Source organism: Argopecten irradians, chromosome 15 (assembly GCF_041381155.1).
Source record: "Argopecten irradians isolate NY chromosome 15, Ai_NY, whole genome shotgun sequence".
In the NCBI taxonomy this organism is placed as follows: Eukaryota; Metazoa; Mollusca; class Bivalvia; order Pectinida; family Pectinidae; genus Argopecten; species Argopecten irradians.
Window position 1 is genome coordinate 26,436,696 of NC_091148.1, and position 27,423 is coordinate 26,464,118.

At 35.2% G+C, this 27,423-nt stretch overlaps 2 protein-coding genes across 2 annotated transcripts in view; one reads left to right on the forward strand and one right to left on the reverse strand.

Annotated features, from left to right (window-relative positions):
• Positions 1-8,269: 8,269 nt before the first annotated feature.
• On the reverse strand, positions 8,270-15,765 carry LOC138308728 (chondroitin sulfate synthase 1-like). The gene is made up of 2 exons (XM_069249754.1): positions 15,073-15,765; positions 8,270-11,511 (listed from the first exon to the last, which is right to left on the reverse strand). Exons 1-2 carry the CDS (start codon positions 15,763-15,765, stop codon positions 9,973-9,975), a joined length of 2,232 nt encoding a protein of 743 aa, XP_069105855.1. The 3' UTR covers positions 8,270-9,972.
• A 4,902-nt stretch (positions 15,766-20,667) lies between these two features.
• LOC138309365 (survival of motor neuron-related-splicing factor 30-like) overlaps positions 20,668-27,423 on the forward strand; it is a 39,435-nt gene continuing 32,679 nt past the window's right edge. The window contains exon 1 of the mRNA XM_069250544.1: positions 20,668-20,764. Coding sequence (XP_069106645.1) covers positions 20,711-20,764 — 54 coding nt within the window. The 5' untranslated portion in view covers positions 20,668-20,710. The remainder of the gene's footprint in view (positions 20,765-27,423) is intronic.

Genomic DNA, 27,423 nt, shown 5'->3' on the forward strand with positions numbered 1-27,423 from the left:
GGTAGGATAGTACTGGAGATGTCCGTTACTCATTTTATAAAAACAATTTGTTAAAATTAAAACCCCTAGCAACTGATTTTATACCCTATCAACAGAAAACCAATCTTCATTTCGACCACAAAAAAAAAGACTTGTTCAAAAATAAATTTCTTGGAAACGCAGCCATAATTGGTATTGAACATGATCAATGTTTTGTCATATCCCAGCGCTAAAAATCGTAAAAATAAAAATCCGCAGTCAGGCATCCATATTTTGTCAAAATACCAATCAAAATATGTTGTTTCATAACTTTTTAAAAAGGATTTTAGCATGTTTTCCTATTTTAAAATTTCTCATATATATAACGCCAAAATATTAAAAACTAGGTGCCAATTTACAAAAATATACATATGGATGATAGCCCCATTACAGGCGATTTATTTAAAAATTTATCAAAGTCAAACCCCCTAGCAACTGATTTTATACCCTATCAACCGAAAACCAATCTTCATTTCGACCACCGACTTTTTTTCAAAAATAAATTTCTTGGAAACGCAGCCATAGTTGGTATTTATCTGCGCTATAAAATCTGCAGTAAGGAATCCATTTTTGTCAAATTACCATTCAGTATTCGTTACGTAACAGGATTAGTAGGCCATATATATATAAACCGTTCATAATTACCTTAGGTACACTGACCCTGGCTAAATTAATCTTACGGTTAGGCTGTTTTAAGTAGTTTTAACTTACGAGTTGCATTGATGTATTTTTTTGTGATTTTGGTGTTTTTTTCTCTCACTTAATTTTGAATCCTTACAACTATAGAATAATAAAACAATTAATTTTCTCTTTCTTGTGGATTTTGTGGGGTTTCAAAATGAAAAACAATTATAGATTTGATCGCGATCAAAACACGGGATTTCCACCTATGTAATGATATAAGTAATGTTAGCGAACAGACGATTGCTTGAACGAACGGACGATCTCACTCAATATTAATCAGAAAGCGTTTCTTACGAAAGTAGTCTGGTCCAACTGAAAAACAGATTCAGGGGAATCCCCCTTTGGGCAGAAGATTTCATAGAGAGGTGAATATATCGAAGCCTGCTGATTGGATATATTCAAGGGACATCAGTTAATGGTTGATGTGAAGTTTTGATGTGAATTTGTCTGGTTCTGTGGTTTCGAAACTGCCGTGTATTTTCCCAAAATAGGACCGGTTGTGTTTGAACATACGGTGTCACAGGTGACAGCTCTGCCACGCACATAAAAGGGTTTTGAACCTGTCAGTTATTGGGTTTGTGTATTACTTTTGTTGTTTGTTTGTTCAAATGTACGTCCTATTAACAGCTAGGGTCACGTAAGGACGGCCTCCCATGTAAGCGGTGTAGCTACACATGTACGTATATTTACGCAAACATGTGTACATTGTTCATATATACGTGTACATGTAGAACTTAAAACATCCCGAAAAGTATTCAAAACTAAATGAAAAAAGACCTTCGAAACGGCCTGTGTGTATGCCCGTGTGCATACAAGATTGAGCCCAGAATAGAATGTTAACCCGGCCGCTGATTGGCTGGCTATTCTTGATTTTCAAAAGTAAAAATGTTTTCTGACAGGTAATTATTCCAAGATAACCAAAATATGAATTTGGAAATTCAGATTGAGAGTTAGGTTCAAAATATCAATTTTGATAATGAATAGGTAAACACATTAGAATTTCAGGTTTTTTTAAAGTGCAAAAAAATCTCCTTTTCTTATGAAGATCTTGGACTAATGCGGAATAACTCGCACAATTAGAGTTTTAGTATTAGAGGATTATCTCCCTTTGGTCACATCTTGTAATCTCAACTACATGCACATCACCCCACGCACAAAAATGAAATCGCTGAAAGGACAATTGATGTCCTATACCTCCGTCATTTTGAATCATGGAAATCTTGGAAATTTCTTAAATTACGATAAAATTTACGTTAAAAAAGTGAACGAAATGCCATATTCGGAGGGCTGTATTTCCGCCATTTTCTAATTCCTGATTTTGAAATTATAATCCTGTACAAACAATATATCAATGTCTACATTTACATAAAATCAACACTCTAAATTAAATGATAAAGGCCCTACGAACTCACAAATTACGGGAAAAAATAAGGAAATGAAACAAATCGCCATATTCAGAGAGCTATATTTCCGCCATTTTTCTATATAACCCCTTTAAAATCCATAACTTTGGAAGACAAAAATTTATACAACATAGGTACGAAAAATCAACATTGTACATACAGGTTTAAAGGCGCTGAAACTAAAATTTCGATTTTTGATGTCCTATATCTCCGCCATTTTGGATCATGTAATTGGTCATTTTATGTTCCTGAGAGCATGATCTGTCATATGCGCCCTTCAAAACTTTTCTGTGACAAATTTCGTTTTTGACCGTTGTTTGACCTCGTAGCAAACTCTTGGCCTTGACATAATCTCTGATAACATGACATGGGAAAAGCACGCGCAATGTCAATATCTGTCTGAATAACTAAACGTTAACGATGCACAGTGTACTGTAATGAAGTTATGCGCGTTTAAACTTCGTTCCAAAAAAGTTGTTTTTTTTACGTCTGTGACCTTGACCTTGAACATTATCGTACAAAATCGAACGTACGTTTCAAGCACTCATATTCATACATAACGTGTCCAAATTTGAGCGTCATACCTTGTTCCGTTCGTGAGAAAAAGTGTTAAGAAAGTTTCGTGGAAATAATAAGAATAATAAGAAAAAAACAGAACAAAAACAATAGGGTTTTCCATCCTGAATGGAAATTCCTAATTAATTTCCATCCTGAATGGAAATACCTAATTAGCATACATACAGGATAAGTGGAGAATGGACAAACAAATCATTACATTAATGACTTTCTCAAAATAGTTGCATTTTAAATATATTTACTAAGTAGATTTAATTCTTTTATATTTGCAGTACTCAAAGGTTTGGTTAATTTAAATACAGATGGTTTTTCCCAATAATGTCTTTTTATAAATTTCTTTCTAATATCTTGGTAAATTGGACAAATAAGAATAAAATGATATTCGTCCTCAATATCACGATGAGGGTCACAAAACTTACAAACACGCTCACTTCTATCTAAATTTTTGAAAAGCTATATCATTAATTCTTTGTTTGATTACTGGTAAAATATTTGAAGGAACAACTTTATGCTGGTTTACCCAAACATCACCAAAACCATGACTGTACAATATATCTTTAACACATTCTACCTTATTAAATACATTGTTCGATTTTGGTAAATTTAATAAAACATTATAGGCAGTTTTTAAAATACAGTTATAAGAATTTATAATTTCCAACCAGTATTTTATCATTCGATACTTTCTGGTGTAAAAAAGAGGAAAACGCCCAAGTTCAAAATAAACCATTACCTTGCATGTGGATTTTTAGGTCATCTGACCCAAAGGGTCAGGATGACCTATTGTCATCATGCACCGTCCGTTGTCGTCCGCCGTGCGTAAACTTTCATTCAAACAACTTCTTCTCAATAACCGTAAGGCCCAAATTAAAGTACTCATATGTGGCCTGTAGCATACTGAGATGAAGAGCTACAAAAGTTGTGAAAATTTATGACCTTGACCTACTTTCAAGGTCACAGGGGTCAAATAGGCTAAAATCTTTGAACGACTTCTTCTAACTAACCAAAAGGTCCAGGGTACTCATATTTGGCCTGTAGCATGCTGGGATGAAGGGCTACAAAAGTTGTGAAAATCAATGACCTTGACGTACTGTCAAGGTCACCGGGGGTCAAATAGGCTAAAATCTTTAAACGACTTCTTCTAACTAACCGAAAGGTCCAGGGTACTCATATTTGGCCTGTAACATGCTGGGATGAAGGGCTATCAAAGTTGTGAAAATAAATGACCTTGACTTACTTTCAAGGTCACAGGGGTCAAATTGGCTAAAATCTTTGAACGACTTCTTCTAACTTACCAAAAGGTCCAGGGTACTCATATTTGGCCTGTAGCATGCGGGGATGAAGGGCTACAAAAGTTGTGAAAATTAATGACCTTGACGTACTTTTAAGGTCACAGGGGTCAAATAGACTAAAATCTTTGAACGACTTCTTCTAACTAAACAAAAGGTCCAGGGTACTCATATTTGGCCTGTTCTACTAGTGTGATTAAGCTGAAACCTGCATGAAATGATCCTGACATGGTCCCGACCAAGTGTTGTTATATTTTATGTCGATCCAAAATCCAAGATGGCTGCCACAGATGATCCAAGATGGCTGCCACAGATGCCATCTTGAAAACACATTTTGAACTTCTTCTCAAGTTCTACCAGTGCAATTTAACTTAAACTTAACACATGAAATGCGGCTGATATGATCTTGTCAAAGTGTTGTTATGTCTCTGGTTGATCCCAGATTGAAGATGGCTACCATGACACCATATCTAATTATTTTCCTATACAGCTATTGCCAAGATAGTCAGATGACCGTTAAGGCCCTCAGGCCTCTTGTTTAACATGTAATACCTTTTTACAGAATTCAAGCTGTATCTTTTCAATATCTGGAGCTTTACAGCCACCCAAGATTTCCGATGCATAACTTAATACACTGTTAACATATGTATCAAATAAATTTAAAAGAGTAACAAAATTCATTTGCATAGATTTACATTTTCAAAACAAAGCAAAAACAGCCTTTCGCCCTTGTTCTGACATTTTTTTTCTGAAATGCATGAAACTTATTATTAAATCTAAAAACAACTCCTAAATACGTAAATTGGTCTACAACTTCCAACTGTTTGTCATCATAAAACCAACAATCTTCTTTACGTAACTTGTCACTTTTTCTCAAAACCATTTTTTTTCTACATTCACAGTTAGATTCCACGTTTCACAATAATTATGTAGGTTATCCAGCATGTTTTGTAAATCTCTGGCAGATTCCACAAACAAAACTAATTATATAAATCATCAGCATACATCATGAGAAAAAGGCTTAACTCTCCAAATTGGTAATTATTTACTCCATGTTCTATAAAATAGTTTTCATTAACATACAACGAAAACATTATCGGTGACATAATTTCTCCTTGAGCGAGGCCCATATTGTTTACAAAAAAATCTGAACATCTCCCATTTAAAGTTACACAATAAGGTACGTATAGGTGCTGTTAGCTGTGATACACCTGACTGAACATATTGAAGGGGGCACATTGAAGGCCCCAGGCCCCAGTCTGACCAATGTTAGGTCATTTAAATCATCATACCCGGTGTACAATCGATACGTATATATGTAGTTGATGGAACAGTACAGTATGAAGTCCGAGTGGCCATACCAACTGCAGTCCTAGACTAGCGGTCTACCTTTCGAGCAGGCATACTTTACAATATACTGTACATTTACAGTATTACGTAAATGATCAAAATATTTCATTGCACGTACTACATGTCCATGTAAAATGTATGGATCCCACATTTTGTTACCACATTATACACATAAATATTATTGGAACATTTAAGACAAATGCAAAATTCACAATTAATATGGCCAAAGTCAGTGCTTATGTTTCTGACCATTGGACTTTTCTAAATTAAACGAATTCCCTTTTAATAATTAAAAATAAATAAAGCCTTAAAGCATTCACGAAACTGGTTTTAAAAGTATATTCTAAAGAGTATATTTTAACTCGTGCGGTTTGTAAAAGAAGGGGCCGCGGTGGCCGAGTGGTTAAGATGTCCCGACATATTACCACAAGCCCTCCACCTCTGGGATGCGGGTTCGAATCCCATGTGGGGCAGTTGCCAGGTACTGACCGCTGGCCGGTGGTTTTTCTCCGGGTACTCCGGCTTTCCTCCACCAACAAACCTGGCACGTCCTTACATGACCCTGGCTGTTAATAGGACGTAAAACTAAACAAACCAAACCACTTGTAAAAGAAGGTCATAATAAGATAGGTCAGATTGTCAAGAGTTTCTAAAATTAAAATAATGGCGATAAATACATAATCTATCTACAGTTTGAATTGGCAGACGTTGGATTGACTTTGAACTATTGACGGAGACTATGAATTTAAATGAAGAGAGCAATGAATAATGAAACTATAATCATACATTCTAGGAGAGTGAACAAAATCTCTTCCGTATTGGCCATAATAGGTCAAATCTGGGTCAAGATGCAATTTTCAAATGCGATTCAGTTGGTCATAATAGATCCAAGGGTTACATCGAAATACTGAGAATCTGTTATCTCGGGCCACAAAAAGGGTCGATATTTAGTATGTAACACTAAGTTTAAAAGTACATTTGATATATACACCGCGCCGATAATTAAGCACCACCTTATTTTTCATGTGTTGGTAAAACTAAAAGTTGAAGGAAACAAAAACGACATGGTTTTCGTGATATTTGTCTTTTAATATGAATGAATAGATACATAATAATTTTAATTTCATTAAATTTAATTAGCATAATGTTAATTTAGCATATTCTTTCGGTATTAGAAAAAAGTGCGACAAAACTGCAAAAAACGAGAACTGGAAAAGTATTGTCGCCACACGCAAACGGGAAGTTCTATACATCCAAAAGTGTGTCAAAAATGTTAAATGACATCATTAGTTTATGTCCATCCAGTGTCCTTTAATATCGGGTGTATCCACCGTTCACGTTCAGCGTTTCCGCGACACGTCTTCTCATGCTGTGTATCAGGCGTCGTATGCGGATCATCGGGATTCTTCGCCACTCCTCGTGCAGTGCTGCCGCTAATTCTTGGAGTGTTTGTACTGGGGGATCCCTAGCCCTAACTTGACGCCCCAACTGATCCCATAAATGCTCTATAGGGTTAAGATCGGGGCTCTTCGCGGGCCATGGAAGAGTGGCAATGGCGTTGTTGTTCAGGAAGTCGATGACAGCGCGTGCGCGATGCGGCCTCGCGTTGTCGTCCATGAATATAGGGCGAGTTGCTAGTGCGTGATTATCGAAATGAGGCACTACGGCGCCATTGAGGACGACATTTTGGTATTGCTGGCCATTTAATGTCCCTTGCACAGTGATGAGGTCCATCTTACAATCGTACGACACGCAACCCCATATCATTACAGAGCCACCACCGAAGGCAACAGTCGGTTGGATGTTTCCTTGAAGATAAGCAGTCCGGCGCTCACGCCACACCGCGCGCGACCGCCCGTTACGTGTAACATGAACCGACTTTCGTCCGACCAATGCACCCGGCGCCAAGTTCGTAAATTCCAATTTTGTCGAGTGAAACACCAATCTCGTCTTGCTCGCATGTGCTGTCGAGATAACAAGGGTCTTTTAATCGGGCGGTACGCACGGATGCCACGCTCATGAAGTCTCCTACGCACTGTGCTAAGCGACACCCTGTATCGTAGTCCCCATTGGCGACGGAGAATTCCACTATGGGAGTGCGGATTTCGACGGGCATGAAAAACCAGGGCCCTATCGTCCCTTGCAGTTGTTTTCCTGGGACGTCCAGATCGCGGTCTGTCCTTGGTGTCGCCTGTTTGGCGAAATTTCGCTACCAGACGGATCACAACAGAATGAGAAACATTCATTGCCACGCCAATCGCCCTAGATGACATTCCTGCAGTTTTCATACCGATAATCTGCCATCTTTCCGCTTCCGTAAGCCTACGTCTTGCCATGCTTATGACAAAAGTTCGAAACACGACACTAGTATCATGTAAAATGGCTTTCCGTGTCCGGCTATACCTTAGAGTCAAACACGACTTTCGTGAATGTGACCCCACCTGTATTTGACGCACGCGCACGGTGTCGCTCACGCGTAGACAGAAACAAAAGTGCACTGGGTACACTCACAAATCATACACCAATCAGGTAAACCTTCATACGATGGCCTTTAAGCGAAGTTGATAAAATATAGCAAATTTAATTTACTGGTGCTTAACTTTCGACGCTGTGTTTAGTACACATGGGAAAGTAAAACAAACAATAGATTGATAGGTATAGATATATGTGATAGTCAGAAGCAGCAGTGTTGCCTTGCGCGGTATCACGTAGTCTGTCATTTTGGGAGATGATATCCAAGATGAGCAGGCCGCGGAACCTGACTTGCAGTTTACCAAAGCGGTCAGCGATACAGCCAACATGATAAAGCTGCAAAGCGTAAGGTTTAAGTTAGATGGGGATTAGATATTTTGGGACGCACGTGCTTTTTTGATATATGCACAAAGGGGCGTTGAGCAGTAGGTGGTAGGTTGATAAATATACTGGAAATCTAAGAAGTTGAGAGGGAGACTCAAGGATGTAGGCCACAAGTAAACATCCCCCGGACGGATGTCCGAGGGGTTAGAAACTCATGTTGGGGAATACAGACTTAGTAAGATAAATAGCCGCTTACAGATACCGTGTTAGTCAATATACTACATGTTACGTGTTAGTGGCAAGGACAATGTTTTGTTTTAGTTTAAACATATTTTATTTGAACAAAGTCAAAAGGAATTAGGCACAAGTTATACAACTTAGAATTGCCCTCTCCCATACAAATGTATATGATGTTACATAATCAAACATACAATAGCAGCATTAATGATTGTATATCAAATTATATGTAAAAGAAAGAAAGAAAAAAGAAACAAACAAACATTAATAATTATTGGTGGTCATATTTGATTTGTTTAGCCATACCAGCACCCACATTTTATAGCTACATGTAAAATTGTTTCAACATTTGACATTGAAGACATGACTAATTCCATACAATTGAACATGAATTTTGTAAACAATCTAAAATGATATATAAATGATTTTACAATTAATATCTTACAAATACATTTTGGCATTAATGTTCTTTTAGAAAAAATATCATGAAACAAGTTTTGACAATGAAATGCCAGCGATCATCATTTAGCAATCAGTGAATGTTGTTCGATCAAACAAAGCGATTGGTATTTCCTATATATTCTTGAATTGTCAGGCGTATGCTTTCATTATCTTTCGGACTAAGTGTATCAGAATATTCGTATTATACAAAGACAATTTTCTCATAAGTATGACACGGTGGTCATTGAATTGGTCACATTGGAAAAAATAATAATTCTATAGGAAATAAACAACGACAAGATGGTGATAAAACTAAATTATCTTTGAATAAGTCAGCATGTAACGCACTGCAACCATACCTTGTATGCATAATACATGTATCAAGTTTTCTGTTTCCAACTGACCGTTGCTACAGTCTTTTTCCGTTTGATTAGGGTTTTAAGTTTTGTAACAGTTTCTGAAGATCTTACTATCAAATCTAATGAATTCCAAAGCTTCACCGTACTGGGAAGAAACGATTTTTCAAATAGCACTAGGCGACACCTAGGGGATACATAATCATGATTATTTCTTAAGTTATAAACGGTACTTTCATTAACGCTATCAGGTAAAATATCATGTAAATAAGACGGAGCTATATTATGATGAATTTTATAAAATAATAATAACTTTTTCTGCTTCCGTCTTTCCGACAATGTGTCCCAACCAGTTTCCATATATAATGAATTTCTACTTGCGAAAGAGGTTAAACCTGTAACTATTCTGGCAGCTTCTAATTTTATTTTTTCTAGTTTTTCTGAATCTAAATTGGTGCATCCATCCCACACCTCACTCGCGTATTCCAATAAAGGTCTAATAAACACGGTATATAATTTAGACAGCGTTTCCCCTTTTAATGTAAATTTCAACTTACGCAAAACCGACAAATGCCGTGAGGCGGAGTTAGCGATATTAGTAATATGCGTTTCCCATTTCATATTTTCATTATATTCAAGTTATACCCAAGTGTTTGTGTAAACCACCGTTAGTCAAAATTGTGTTATCAAATTGCAAATTAATATCTAATTTTTCAAGAGAACCGTTAAAATGTTGATGTGTACCGACTTCGCTGGGGACTGTTAGCCTTTCAGATCATGATGTCATCGAAAGTCATTCCCTATACACTGAATATTTAATTGTTATGGAGTAGGAGGCAATGATGTGGTTTCTAAGATAACAGATTCACGCCCTTTTTCTGGTAGTTTTCTATCAAAAATGTCTGGTTGCTTGTAAACGATATTTGCTAGTTTGTTCACGGAACCAAATGTCTGTGCTTGAGACCCAAGGCACATCTCAAACTGGGTTTTGGTTAGTTCCGTGTCACACATAAAGGGATGGAATATATGAACTAAATCTGGGTCTATCGTCCGAAAAACTGTTAAATTACTGTCACAGAACTTACAGTAGAGATCATTATCCTCCGTTCCCCATCCCCGGATAGAAGTGTTGAACCCTCCAACAGCAGCCAGATCACTTTTATACACACCTACCATACCATAGCCAAAGCTACGCCAGTACCCTTCATCCGAAGGGAAGTCTCTCGAATTTTCTTCACGTTGTAGGTGCGTGTCATTCCATATCAGGGCGGGGTCGAATTGACTAAACAGTATAGGGTAGTACACTTGGACTCCTCTCTTTGTATTTAGACGAATTCTCAACAACATCGCATGACTTAACTGAATATCCACATCTATAATGAATAGTAAAGAATCATTCTCACATTGGGCTGCTCCAATATCCAACGCTTTGGCGCGAGCGAAAGGACCATCTGCTAAGGTAAGATCCACATAGGATCCTCCGTATTTGTTTTGGTACTTTCTGATTAGTTTAATATGGTCACTAATATCACTATTCTCTGTTTCTTGATTAGATAGAACAATATGTAACCGGCAGCTCTCTTTTGTGAAGAGGCAGGCTTTTTCATAATTGTCCAAAAATCTCATGAATATATGTAGACGACCTGATAAAGGCAATAAAAAATGTATTGTTTCTGTTATTTTATCTCTTGAAGACAGACTGCCGGCACATAAGTTTTTGTAGAGAAATGGTGATTCCAGTTCTGATTCATATGAACGTTTGTGTGCTGTGAATGGATCCTCAATCAGTTCTAGACTGCTGAATCTTTGTTGTATATATATATGTCTACGAAACGGCAATAAATTAAGTATATAATCCGCTCCGTATGACGGACTTAGTCGATGGTAACCGTAAAATAGACAGTCGTTTATCGGGCTTTTCCGGCATGCTGTTTGATGCGTTATTGGCATCGTCTGTATAATAATATCCTCTAATTTTGATCTAATTTGAGATTTTAAAACACGCTCAGGATTAGATTCTCTGTGAGAAATAAGCCTCTTGGAGAGAAATTCCCAAGAAAGAATTTCATCAGCAAATTTTGGTGAAAAATGAACAAACGAAGGTATCGTTCGTTGTTTGTTAATCATACTTTCACCGTTACGTAATTTCTGGTCGACATAAGTTATCTCCCTTTGCAGATTGATCTCCTTTTGGCGGAGATCCTCTATATGAAGGAAATGAAGATAGTTTGCGATTCGGTACTGTTGTTTAGGATCCTTTACAGGGTGAAGAGTCAATGCAACGTCTACAGCTGTGTCCTTTAAAGTTGTATCAAAAGATCCATTTGGTTCTTTGTAATTATGATAAAACAACTGATCCTTCTACAAAAAAAAAGCAAAAAAACATTCATATTGAAAACAACCAATTGATGTATCTAATAATTATAAACAAACGTTCGTATTGGAAATAACATTTAACATCAATTACCACCATTAGAACTTCAGTGGAAAACCATCTTCATTGTATTGATGGCACAGCTGAGACCTTGGGAATTAAATCCAAAACTTATTAAAGCTGCTGCTAAAAATTCTGATGAGAATGAACTGTTAGTACAGAGTGGTATATAGAACGAATATACGTTCCTGGCCTACTATACCTTTCGGCAGGGTACGAATTGGTCCCTATGTGTCGTAGTGGAGCACTGCCTCCGAAAATCAATCGGGCATAGTTTTCTATACTTTTTTGTAGGTTTCCGATTGTTTTATGCGTATACATGCATTTACATATCATTCCCTTCAGAAAGACCTTCATATGTATTATGTGAAAAAAAAATAATGCCTCGATGAGAATTTGATATTTTATGTGGTTCAGTTTTATTGCCTAGTAGGTAAGCGATATCAAACAAGTACGATAAAATTGCAAACAAACCTTTTATAATGGTTTGCATAATCATTACTTTGCTCCATTAGCAGTAATAGGCACCAATTGTAGATCTAAAGACGACATCATTTTTTGTCAAAAAGTCTTTTGAGCTACAAAAGTCTATTGCAGCTAAGTGGTATATAACTCAATCGTCCAGACATCCCGACATTGTAAAACTAGTCCTCCGTCTCTGGGTATTTTTACCATATCGAGGAAGTATACTGTAATATAAAGTCACTGTGATATATGATTGGAAATTAGTGATTGGATAAATAAGGGTATATATTTACATATGCCCCTATATAGTCAATGGGAGGGGAGTTGCGTTCAAATTAGCGTAAACGCAATGACGTATGAATACAAACGCAGTGCAGGTTCGGACTACTTCTAGTTCACGCTTCGATAAGATTTTGCGTCATAAGTTGACGGATTTTAAAATAACAATAAAGGGTTTTTATTAGATCCAATTAAATATGTATTTGACATCAAAACAAAACATGTGTTCAAGCATTGTAACGGTAATAAACTACAAAATGAATCGCTGGTCGGGACTACAACCGGGGGGCTTTCCTCAGGAATGTTCGGGGAATCCCATAGTTACGTCAGATGTACGTGTGTGTACGGTCACTCATCTCACCTAAATATACAGAACATCTGATTGTCGGTGAACAATTCTGGAATCGTCTAAGCGAACAATAGCTTAACAGATCATATACAGGTTTCCAGAAAAAAACCCATTACAGGTAGCCTATCCGAAACAGTATCAACAGCTTAAATGGCCCCGTTTTGGCATTCAAAATAGGCCTACACACACAAACACTTGTCTATCCTCGGTACAATAAAATAAAAATCATGACTATGAAGAATTAAGTCTAAATCGCGTTCCTAGACCGATACATACATGACAAACATTCAGCAGCTCAACGGTCATACCATCAATAGGCTATATCACAGTCACTTTCCTCGGTTGAAAATCAAATATGGCGGCTCGCTCCACTTCGGACCGCATCACTACCACGACAACGATACATACCGGTAGTCGTTCCGCCTTGGCTATCTCAATTTTTATTCGAAATGGACATTATTGATATATTATCAAATTTGAAAAAATATATGTTGAAAATAATTGAAAAGTGTCATTGTTGTATTTCAAACCAAACTGCAGCTATAACTTTCAACAATCGGAACTATATCTTCGGTCATCCTGACTACCGTAGTTACCCAACTTAGCAACCATCACCGTTTTAAATTTTACGCAAAAGTAGATTTGTTTATGTAAATATATAGATTGAACAGTGTTTTGATTGCGTTAAAGGTGGTATGAACGCAATGGGATACAGACATATTCTACATGTAGCGCTAACGCGCTACATTGAATATGTCTGTATCCCATTGCGTTCATACCACCTTTAACGCAATCAAAACACTGTTCAATCTCTATATGTAAACTTTTATCTGAGTCACTACGATAAGAGTACATTGCCAGGACAAAATGACCGACCCAATCGTCATTTTGTGATTTCTTCTATTGCCATGATTCAAATACAGTTTATATTTAGTCTACAGGTATATGTATATATATATTCTTTGTAACACTCTGTCTTGACCATATTACAAAATTTCTAATTTTCTATATATATTGACAAAGAGATGCTAAACGGCAATAAGATTGTTCAGAATTAATATATTTGACTATGAAAAGTCACGACATTAAGAATTAACAAATTGAAAGATAATAATAAGCACGTGTAATTTGTGGATATACTTGTGATTCCTTAGACCAGCTTGTTAAGGTTGTCTTGCCTTATAAACCTTGTTTAGAAAATTTGTCTGAATCCACCATGTCAGTACTTGTGTACTTATTTTGTTTTCCTGGCACTGATTGACTCTCTCAAATTAATCGACCAATCAACGCCAAGAAAACAATGTACTATACTCATACTGACATGGCGGCTTCAGATGCAATGTTTTCAACCTCCAATTAGTAACATACCAGTCAATTTGTTGTCCCATAACTTTCATTCTGATGAAGCTGAAATGTTGACATGCAGTGGTTTTAGAGATACCCATTAAAGCCCTGGCATTTTGGAGATTTTCACCGGGGGACATTACCGTGTCTGTCTGTCGATAGAGTGTATACCCATTGTCATATCGTATATCATCCTCGATACCCCGAGGGTTCTTTTCACTGTCGAGCTCTACAGCCTCGGAATATCTCGTGGCAATACTGGAGGCAGCTCAGGGAAACCAATCACAGGCCTACACATTTTTTTTGCAGACTACAGAGAGAGCAACTTCAATGCCATCCAATTTGCCACAGTGTACCTTTATACGGCTCTTTTGATCAACTAACTAAATTACCTGTTCTGTTGCCTCCAGTTTTACTATGAGATAGTCCAGGTGTGGTCGGAATCCATGGAGTATCGAGGATTGTCTTCCAGTTTGTAAATAATCATACATTTTTCTAAAATTGGGTAGTGGAATATGGCCGACCGAGTTTTATACCTTGCCACAGTAATAGAAATGTAATATAGAGGTGTACGTATATCTGTAGAGCCAAAAGCCTGTGAATGGAAAAGTATGCCCCATATGCATATGGTGTGTGTTTGCCTCAACACGATTATTTAACCAGAAAACTCTATTGATAGGGATGGCCACAGATGATCAGGACGTTCAAACGTCAAAATCATCTTCGAAGAATAAGAATAAATGCAGAATGAATACATAGATAACTTGTTTCTACTTAATACACTTAGTTGCTGCAAACATGTTTAATTTCAGCAGTAAAAACGACGAGTAAAACAATATATCGCTGGTAAGATTGCTCTTTATAATGTTTCATACACTTGAAGCAATGATGGTCGGGATTACATGTAGTAAAGTATTGTCTTAAAGAAGATTATCCTTTTTCTATCCGTGTCTTCATGAAGACCACACGGATTTACACAAAAAATAATAATTTTAATAATAGAGAGTATTTGTTAATTCTAAAGCAACTTTTTAGCGATAATATAATTTACCTTAACTTCTCGTGTGCATGGAATTCCAACGTATTTTCTGACGCATCTCCCTAGCTCTACATCTTCATGGGTGGTCATGACGTTATGGAGACAACTGTTGATGTGGGGCGCCATTTGACGTAGGGTTTCATGACTAAACAGTACACCTGGTCCTCCCATGCAATAGTTATCGTGTTCACCTAAATGTAATTTTACAACTTCATCTTTTCTGCCTATGCCGGCCTGTCCTATATACTGTGGCTTTGAGCTGTCAATAGATCTAAGAAATTTTGCAAGTCTGTCCGTCTTGATAAACGCGTCATCATCAGCACGCATGAACCATTCGAAATTGTCGATATAATTGTCATGCATATATTGTAACATTAAAAATGATTTTTTTTGTGGGGGATATACATCATCAACTCCATATAGGCTTACTAATGGGATTGTGTGGCTTGTTGTTGAATCTTCACTGGAAAAAAATATCACCTTACATGTACCAACACAAGTCTGGGCCCACGTTTGGAAAGCAGCCACTGCTCGAGTGTCCAAATATTTCTTCGCTGTCATAACGCCGATTAGAAGGAAGGCGTTTTCTTCTTTAGCGATGTAAGTTGACAAATCTGATCCTTGATTACCAAAATCATTGTTCATGTGACTGTTACCGTTTTCCATGTGCTGTCGAGTGAAATCCTGTTTGCGCCCAACACCCATATTAACAGGATGATTAAAATGTTCCGTGTAATAAGATCTCGTATAATTTTTGATGCATGGTAATGAAATGAACATCCCAAATGCCAAACCAAAGACGGTACTTGCGAATGTTCTGATGCGAATTAACATTTTCCTACAAGCTAAGAGATATTTCTCGTTACCCTGAATGAAGTAAGGTCCTTCACTGTCAGAATCTGTTTGGACTATGCATTATAATATTGCATTCACCTAAGTGTACTTTAGATTGCTTGCGGCATTTTGTCACTTAGTTGAAACACATCAATTTAGCTTCTATTATCTACATGTACATACAGAAGTGATATTACCAATAACAATAAATATAGACACACGTATATGAATTAAAAGGAAGATTTGCATTAAAAGTCGAGCATGTTATCATCTTTCGCTGAAATCACGCGTTTACTAAAGAAATGACAACAAATGTAGTGGAGTCAAACACAAAGACACACTAGATTTATCGCGATCAAAACACGGGATTTCCACCCAGTTAAGATTAAAGTAATGTTATCGAACTAACGATTGCTTGAATACCCTTTCCCTTCCATTTTTTAAGTCGAGCGAATGAATAACGAGCGAAGGAACAAAAAAAAGAGCAATGAATGAACGAAATAAAGAACGATCGGACGAATAAAATGGTGATTATGCATCTCATTCAGCTGCATATTGAAATCAACGTATCCTTTCTTCCCTCTGCTAATCTGTTTGTGCAACGGTACAAAATCTCGCAATCAAATATATAAGTCAATATGCGGGAGTCTAGTGAGAAAAACATGTTCTGTATTTTAATAGGATTTTAATTGAAAAGTCTTGGAAATGTGTATTGATATTGTCATATTGTCATATCTTATATTTCAAGCTAAAAGAAAGTTCTGATACTGATACAAATGTATATGTTGGAAATAAAAAGACCGCACAGTAAAACTAGCTGTAATATTGTAGCTCAACAGACTTTTAGACAGAAAATGGTGTCGTCTTTAGAGCTACAATTGGTGCCTCTTACTGCTAATGGAGCAAAGTAATGATCATGCAAATCATTATTAAAACATTTAGATGCATTTTATAGTACTTGTTATATATCACCAACGTACAAGGCAATAAAACTAAACCATATATAATATCCAATTCACAGCGAGACAGTAGTATTTTTTACACATACAATAAAGGTCTTTCGGAGGGAATTCATACGGCAAGTCTACATATTTTGGATTCGACGTCTTGTGAGTGGTACGGTAGATAGGGTCGTTATGTAATGATAGTTATTACGAAGGGTTGTTTAAGACAAAAGTAATATATAAATGCACGCATACGCATCAAATAATTGGAAACCTACAAAAATGTATAGAAAATTGTGCCCAAGTGATTTTCGGAGTCAGTGCTCCACTTGGACACAAAGGGACCATTTCGTACCCGCCCGAAATGTATAGTAGGTTACAGTTGTGTTATATACATTTGTAAGTAAAGTTGGATTGGGAAACACAAAAACACATCTGATTGAATAATTATGACAAATCTTAGACAAAGATGCATAACTCGTACAATTAGAGTTAAGATTACTTTATTATCTCCCTCTGACCACATGTAATCTTATCACATTAATACATTGGCTTACACAATTTTAACTATGCATGTTTAAGATTAGAAAGAGCTTCGATGCAGAATAGATAAAAAAGGAAAAAGCTAGAGAAAAGTATTTTGTTTTAAATCGAACTTTAGGATGTTGCTGCCTCCCCGCAATACATGTTGCAGTATCCGAACCCTGTGTGTCACGCAGATGTGTGAAATGGGAGTGACAAAAACTGTAATTTTTGCTAAATAACGTTGATTACGGTGATATTATGATCGCATTACCTACTTAAAACAGCGTGCGCCCAACTGTGCGATCTGCGATACAGTTTATCGCACACAGCGCATTTTGGATTTTTGCGTTAAATATTACGAAATCGTGTCGTATCGTAATTAAATCACCATATACTTTCGCAAATATAGAGTCTAATAAATTGTCCAATATTTAGTCTTCTAATATTTCACACAATATGTAGCTTGTATTATATTAGAATGCTTTTAAGCTACGTATACGATGGTGGACGACCTTTATGTATGCACGCATCCTCGATACTGCAGGGGTTACTATAACTGACGTTATATATATATCCGCTGCCCATTTGTATCATCTGTCTATGCACATATCCTTACGGACAGACAGGACAGACACTGCATATGAAACAAACATACTTTCAGCTAGGCTTTCATTAGGTCAGACAGATAAACACAAGGGCACTAAAAAAACCTCTTTGCCCCCCTGTAAACTTGAATGAAGGTCAAGGTCATTCATTTAAACAAACTTTGTTGCCCTTTACCCCAGCATGCCATAGACCAAATATCAGGTCTCCAGAACTTGGTTATTAAGAAGTCGTTTAAATATGTTTCAACCTATTTGACCCCGTGACCTTATATGAAGGTCAAGGTCATTCCTTTCAACCAACTTGGTAGCCCTTCATCCCAGCATGCCACAACCCTAATACATGGCCTCTAGGCCTCTTAGATATAAAGAAGAAGTCGTTTGAATATAATCCAGCTTATTTGACCCCTGTGACCTTGAATGAAGATCAAGGCCATTTATTTGAACAGACTTATTAGCCTTTCATCCCAGCATGCAACAGCCCTAATATATGGTCTCTAGGCCTCTTGGTTATTAAGTAGATGTCGTTTAAATATATTTCACCCTATTTGACCCCTGTGACATTGAATGTAGATCAAGGTCATTCATTTGAATAAACCTATAAGCCCTTCATCCCAGCATGCCACATGCCCAATATCAGGTCTCTACATCTCTTACTTATAAAGAAGAAGTCGTTTAAATATTTAAAGCTTTTTGACCCATGTGACCTTGAATGAATGTCAAGGTCAATAAAAAAGCATAAGTTCTGTAGACATGCGTCTATGCTATGTCTATACAAAAATTCAAGCATGTATGTTAAGTATTAAAGGCGCTGAAACCTTTAACATTTTGGCGGGAAAACGCCAAAATAGCCTTTTTTCAAAGGCATATATCTCCGCCATTTTGGATCACATGACCTTAAAACTTGTCATTACATATTTCTAAGGGCATGCCCTTTCATATCCAACTTTCAAAACTTTTCTGTGGTGAATTTCGTTTTTGACCTTTGTTTGACCCCGTAGCGCACTCTTGACCTTGACATAATCTCTGATAACATGGCATGGGAAAAGCACGCGCAATGTCAAGATCTGTCTGAATAACAAAACGTGAAGGATGTACAGCGTACGGTAATGAAGTTATAAGCGTTTAAACTTCGTTCCAAAAAAGTTGTTTTTTACTTCTGTGACCTTGACCTTGAACCTTATCGTACAAACTCGAACGTACGTTTCAAGCACTTATATTTACACTTGCTAGGCTTGGTCACTATACGCTTATACTAGCCGATTTTGTTTACCAATATCTGCATGGTAACATTGAAATTTGAACTTGCGTATGAAAATGTTCTGTGCAACGTAAAAGGACTACTTTTTTTAAGAAAAGAAACACATGGCTTTGTTTACATTTTGACGCAACATTACGTGTATATTGTTGTTTTTCATAGAATTTTGGAAAAATGAAAACAATATATACATGTTTTATATTTAGATATGATTCAAGCAATTTTTAAATTAACAATTGTAGAAAGAAACGGAAAAATATCCCGACAGGGGGGACGTGCTTTCATTTTTGTTAAAAATGATGGGTGTCAAATGTAAACATTACCTCTGTGCCTATGTTCGTCCTACGATCGGTCAGTTATAAACATATCCTCTTGTCTTTGTTCTTTGAGAATTTAATCATGTGTATTATAAAACATGCACCGCCAATAATCCACGTGTTGACAGTTACGCGTCACCACAAATACATTATCCATCGATCACAAGTGAATTTGTTTCATCTATCGATGGCGATATGGATCTAAGCGTAGATTACATAACCACATGGCTCCCAAGGATGTAATATCGTCAAGTCAGACGACATCTCAAACACATTGAGCTACTTGAAAATCGGTGTTTTGACAACTTCGGCAAACTCAAATGTGTAAGCGTGCGTCAGCTTCCCCTCGCTGCACAATAACGGTCACCGAGTTCACACATGTGGCCGTGTACAAATTCTTTATGTTATTACGCTATATATTTACTTTTAGCAAAATTGAATATATATTTTAAGCTCTGATCTGATTAAATAAAATTATCTCTGAAATTTACTTTGTTTGTCATGTTTATTTTACACTAAAATATTGAACTTTTTTGTCGTCGCGAATGAATAATTCTACCTTACGTGAAGCGTCATCATTCGCTGTTCAATTGAGTAATCTCCTCCCACTTTTGACCGACTTTTATTGAATAATTACGTCACTTTCAAATGACGATTTTATTGCATAAAATATAAATAAAAAGTCGTGTGAGTGTTAATATAGGGATTGGATTTCGTTTTTATGTTAACCATGCTTGTATGGAGCAATTCCTCTAAGAATATATTCTATGGGGCGCTAGCGCCGAGTTCACACATGTGGCCGTGTACAAATTCTTTATGTTAGCGCCCCATAGAATATATTCCTAGAGGAATTGCTCCATACAAGCATGGTTAACATAAAAACGAAATCCAATCCCTACATGTACTTACATAACGTGTCCAAATTTGAGTGTCGTACTGTACCTTGTTCCTTCGTGAGAAAAGGTGTTAAGAAGGTTTCATGGAAATAATAAGAATAATAATAATAAGAAAAAACAGAACAAAAACAATAGGGAATTCCATCCTGAATGGAAATCCCTAATAATCATTGAGATTATTCCAAAGAAAATTTATTGATTTTATATTTATAATTTTAATCCGGAGTATTTTCACGCTTCCGCGTCCGACTTTAGAATTTCCATAATAGCAAAGATGGCGGACGATCTACAGTCGAATTTGGCGACATACAAACTTCAGCTTCAGCAGGTAGGTTTCGTGTGTATAGGTTCGATTTATCATTCTGGTAATGATAAAATGACTGTTAGTAAAGAGTTTTTACAAAGTAAAACAACACTTTTCAAGGTTTAAAAGCGTTCAAACTTAAGTTTGGTTATACGTGTTCTTGCGATAGTATAAATTGTCCGATTGGGGTAAATACCGAAATGGACCGGAATGGACACGTAATTACCGAAATGGGAAGGAATGGGGGGTAAAGTGGTGTTTTTATGAGAGAATGGACCCTAATATTAGTTCTTCGGTGCATATTGGTTAATCAGGTGAGATATCAAAGGTATATTATACCGGTAAATATTTTAAATATTTTTTTCCAAATATCGCGGTTCACGGCCGGCATGCCGTCAGAGGGGTAGTACCGGAATGGACGAAATGGACGTGAAGTTTATATTTTATCGAGAGAATGGACCCATAATACTTTTCTAAGGTATGTACACTAGTCATCTGTAAGATATTATTGATTTATTCTGCCTAGAAATATTTTTAAACCGTAAGCACATTCCCCATTCACAATAGAAATGTTCGACCGCAAAGCACAACCGAAATGGAGTTTATATTAAATCGTTTTATCATGATTTTATATAATGGACCGACTAGGGTACTCAAAGGTATATATATTAATAACATATATAAAAATGATAATTTTTTATCACTAATTATGGGTTCAATACTTGTCTAGAATGGACCCAAAACAATGTCCTCTTAGGCGAGAGTAAAATATGAACCAATTCCGGATTTATATCTCAATGTCTGAAATCCGGAATACATTTTTCTTTCTTATAAACCAATATAGCTTCTTGAATAAATAAATCGGAGTACATATGTTTTATTTTGAACTACAGTCATGGGACATAAGTATTGATCACTGTTGTTTTTCCCTATTTATTCTATGTATTTTAACTTTTTTCTTTGAATTTCCCTGATCTCATCTATTGATTTTATTCAATTTAATTATATAACAGTTCAATAGTTATTGCAGTATATATTTTGAAATTAACTGTTAAAGTTATAACATTTGGAACATCTATTTATCTTTGCATACTCCAATGTGTTTTGAGTAATATAGAAAAATTTTTTTAACGATATGATAAATTTTGGACAAGAAAAATGGAAATTACCATAAAAAAAAAAAGTTCTCCAGCCGAATTGCGTTACACATATATGTATACATGTGTAGAGGAACAGGGAAAATACACAAATGATTTCTGTCAAGTGCTTTACTATGATAACGGATGATTAATTCTTTAAAGATGCAAAATCCCTTGTTATTTCAACATAAAATTGTTACCAAATGTAGATATATAAGCATGCATTGAACTTCTTTCAATTGGCATTTTATAGCCAAGATGAATGCCACAACTGGACAGAGGCAAATCCAACATGAAGCACTACCGTAGCTATGAATGCCAGCTGAAAGACGTTCAATGCTAAGTGTCTGAGCAAAATAACATTATTTGATAAATACAATCTGTTAGAATTTCTTTTTAAGTACATAAACTATAGATATTTCCAGAACAAAACAAATTGGAACTCCATTGTTAAAAAAATTGTCTCAACCTAAGAGAACACAGAGCTTCAACTTCGATTAAGCAGGGATAAAGACTTTGTAAGGTTTAAATACGTACACAACACATACAAAAAGCATTATGTTATGCTAAATACAATCAGAACAGCTGAACACTTGAATTTCGTGAGACATGTTATGAAAATACTGGTGTTTGTATACAGATGTGTAAAAGAGTGTGTGTATCGTGTGGCGAATCTTATCCGGATGCTGTGCTACGTACATCTAGTAATGCAATGTTCAGCCACTCAAATATTCAGAGATACCTACTTTAGTATTACAGGAAACTTATCACGATTGGTTTGGTTTGGTTTGTTTATTTTTACGTCCTATTAACAGCCAGGGTCATGTAAGGACGTGCCAGGTTTGTTGGTGGAGGAAAGCCGGAGTACCCGGAGAAAAACCACCGACCAGCGGTCAGTACCTGGCAACTGCCCCACATGGGATTCGAACCCGCATCCCAGAGGTGGAGGGCTTGTGGTAATATGTCGAGACATCTTAACCACTCGGCCACCGCGGCCCCATCACTTATCACGAACTCTCTACATACCTCTCAAACTTAAATGAGGAACAGATGTTACATATATTACATGTACTAGGTAGGACGCCTCAGATTTATGAACACCTGGGTATTCCTGAGGAACAATTACATGAACTCCAAGTGTTAGGAACGCGCTTTCTATGCCATTGTATCCCATTGAAAACTGACTTTGATGTTTTAGATCACCGCTATATGTCTATTTACTTTCCTTGTATTTAATCTTTGTATCTCAGTTTTGAGGAATAAAAGAAATGATGCTTTGCAGTAACGTTACACTGCAGATTGGGACAGGCATATATACATATATATATATATATGTTTCTGATTGGGGTAATGAGAGACTGCAGTGCAAAATGTAAATATATTATATGTGTTTTTTACAATTGAAATTGTTTTCTGTTAATTTGAAATGGATCTCATCTTCAACACCATTCAAATTATTCATAATCTCATGAATTAAGATACTAATAGTATGTTAAGTACTATATATGTAGATCTCTGATAGTGATAAACTGCATTTCCAATATTTCAGTTAATTGTGCAAGCTAGGACAAAAGGAGTTTTATCATATTTCTTATTAACTTTAAAGATGCTGATACAAATTACCTGTAGAAGAATTAAGCTATAACGCTCTCTCTCTGCATTACTGTTGATTTATATTTTTATCGTTGAAACATATATCATTGGAAACATATATAAAATTCTTTGTTTTATTGATGATCAAACTGCATATCCACCCAAGTATAAATTATGATTGACACATTAATTGGCCTGTGTTAATTGAGATAAGCTGTACCCTCCTGTGACTGAGGTGGTAACTACCTGTTACACCCTAAGGCTATAACTCACCTGGACAGGTAACACCTGTGCCAGCAGGGGACAGCAACTGGCTTCAATTAGGTCTGTGTGACTGTTGTAGGCTTTGGAGATAATTTTTCTTACTATTATTATTATCTTAATTCCTCCAAAATTGAAGATTACATAAAGAATGACATTCTACATGAAAACAAGAAACAAAGCATGTACAATTTCAAGTCTAATAATTTGTAATTAGTTGAGATTATTCAAAGCAATAAGGATCTAGTTGTAATGATAATGCTATACAATTAATATACACAATATTTATTATATATGAAGTTATAATAAGTCACATTTTTCTACTCTATGAACATTGCATGATTAGTTTTGAAATAAAGATGTTGGTTATAAATTATAGAGGGAAACTTTTTAAAGAAGGGAATCATTCATAGGGATTATGATAATTACTTTATTTATAAGCTTAATACCTGATGATAATAATTATAAGACGTTTTAAATCAATATTTGCAAAAGAAAACTTTAAAAATAATGCATTGGAGATTGAGTACATTTTTGTAAGAAAATATTTACATTTATTGAATTATTTTCTTCAAATATTTTCTATAAAGAATGGTCGTACAATGAATGTAACACTGGTAAGTTGAATATATCAAAAGTCAAAGGTTAAAAAATGTCCCAAGTTTATACATATATTATATATACATATATAGGGCAAAAAATTAATTCAAACAGTGTGGACAAAAGATTGTCGACTTTTTGTGGCGATCTGCCCCTTTGTCAAGACACAAGAAAAACAAATAAAATTACATGCTAAGGACGGTCACGGACGTACACAAAAACATAAACAATGAGAACATATATATATAAAGCTGCCCCACCCGGTTTCTCTAACCATCATCTCTCTTTATAAACACATGCATTTAGGTTTACAAAAAACAAACAAGAAAAAAAACAAAAACAAACAAGAAAAAACACCAGTGTGTTGCTAACGTTATTTATATATACATATATCATTTTAAAATGTGCATACACTATTTTGTGTGTCTGACTCTGAGTGAATAGATAAAATCTTGATATCTTGAAATTATACCGGTACATCGATTTTTCCAAACATCCATACTCGTATGCATTTGACCAGTTGCTGCCATATATGATTTGAATTCAATCAAAATTTTCTTTTTTTACTTAAACAATCAAGCTAAGAACATTCAAACTTTAGTTTCATAGTAAAATATATTACCTACATGTTTGTGATTTTCTATATTTATATTTAAATATTTTTAAATGAATATGTTATATAAATATATTTATTTTGAACTAATTTAAATAATAACATTTCTGGATATGGATATAGCAGAAGCTTATATAAAATATGTTTTTATAGAACAGCTTTTTTATTGACAATATAATAATAAGTTAATGAAGTACTTTTAATGAATATTTTTTATTGATCCATCTACAGAAAAGGACATATGTTGATTTGTTTAACATCGAAAACAATAAAAATCAAACTTAAATTAAACAACTGTCACTATAGTTATGAATGACACTTGTGATTTGAACGGCCCACCTTGGTGCCAGACTGACCAATGTCTATGCCTGATCATTATGATTGTGCCAAGGTCAGTTGCTACCTGTATATTGTCATTAATTATACTGATGCTTTGTTTTTATAACAATTGGGAAGTTGGCTTATAAAAAGTTGTTCCTAGTTTTACATGTTACATTACAAATTCAGCTTGTGTGCCGCATGCACCTCTCTCCAAGATGGATATCAAATATCCATGCTGCTTATGTAATGAGGAATGTAGAAACAATGCTATAGAGTGTTCTATATGTGACAGTTGGATTCATTTTAAGTGTGTGCCTATGACCAAGGATATTATCACTAACTGGTCTGACAATGATTGGAACTTTGTATGCAGAAACTGTGTGTTCATCAACAACAGGACACAGAATTCGAAAAGTGAAGACCTTTTTGACTTCAGATATGCTTTAAACAGGTCAGTAAAATAGTTTGTGATTATATCTTTTAATTTGAAAATACTTACTAAAGATGCTCCACGGCTGACAAATGGTTTTTTTTCACTATTAAAAACAGGAGCAGACGATTTAGTATTTTTCTTCGGTTACAAAAGTTACTTAAATTTACACCATTACCGCCATTGAAAAGTTTGAGCTTCTAATTTTACTTCAAGTTGAAAATATAAAAAATAATTAATTTCATCCAGAAAAAATTCCGTTGCACTATATCCTATATGAATTAAGTTTGATTGCTCATGCACCAAAGGCAAAATAAATTATTTTGTATTATTTTTTGTGTTAATTAGACATATATATATACAATTAAACACCAATTATTGTTCAAATCATGAATATAATTTATGCTCTGTCGGCGGTGGAGCATCTTTAAATATCTTTAATCAAGAATAATTCACTTGTTTCATTTTCAGATGTTTTTCATCTTTGCTTGTATTTAATATTTTTTCAAATATATATACATCATCATCATGTCTTATAAATCTTTAAGTATTAAATCATTTAATTTGAAAAATTGTAAGTCTTATACCAGCATCCGTAATATGGTTTTATTATGTACTCTAGTCTTATTACTAATATTAAAAGGGATCTTTAAAAATGAAAAATATACTTAAAACAAACAAAAAAAACCAATAAAAAATGAAATACACTCAACTGATAAGCTTGACCTGAATTAATAATTAGTTCGGAAATAATGAATTAAGTCTTATAAATCAAATAATTTATTAGGAGCTCAAAGTTATGATCAATATTTAAAAAACTATACATTAAATTATTTTGCTCATGCAATATAACTGTAATGTGCATGCATCATGCATCTTCACACACAGATTTAATCCTAATAAGATTAATTTCTTACATGGGTATTGTAAAAAAGTAATTTATCCATTATAATATTATACAATATATACCAATCAAGTGTTAAAAATTACCTGTTGTTAATCATTATTTTACTGTAATTCAGATATATAAATAATGTCTTTAATTAATTTTTTGTTTGTAAGCTGTTTTTAAGTTCATTTATTTATTAACTACTACTGTCACCAACAGGCTAATTACAGTTGTGATTATACATAAATTTAAGTATTGACTGTTATAAGATGTAGTTTCTTTCCTTTCCTAGTTTAATATAAGCAGTTAATGAGTTTAATATTTTGTTGTTATTGATGTTCAATTACTTTTTTCCTTAATTTGTCAATATTCAGCTAGATCCATTTTTAGGTCACCTGAGATGAAGTCTCAAATGACCTTTTCTAATCGCCTTTTGTCCGTCGTTCGTCGTGTGTTCGTAAACAATTTACATTTTCGACTTCTTCTCCAAAACCACTGAAGCAATTTCAATGAAATTTTGCACAAACCTTCTAAGGCATTTCACAGATTAGATGGAACCAAATAATCTTCATAGATTAAAAAGTGAAATTTATGAAATCACTGACATTGACTGACTTATTGTTTGGTTTTGTTGTTTAACATTGGCAAAGCAAATTGGAATTTTAAGCATAAGGTTTGGTAACATAATACACTATCAAAATGAAAAACAAAAAATAAAAATTCTAAAAGGTTCAACTTTAAAGTTTATTCTAATTCGTTAATATTTTTTACAGATTTGAACCAACTTTGCAATGCTTTTCTGTAGCAGCACACAGGTGACCGTCAAGGCCTCTTGGG

Coding starts and splice junctions, on each gene's coding strand:
- LOC138308728 (XM_069249754.1), bottom strand. CDS start 15,765: ATGGGTGTTGGGCGCAAACAGGATTTCACTCGACAGCACATGGAAAAC. Junction 11,512..15,072: donor CATGCACACGAGAAGTTAAG/GTAAATTATATT, acceptor TTTTTTTTGTAG/AAGGATCAGTTGTTTTATCA.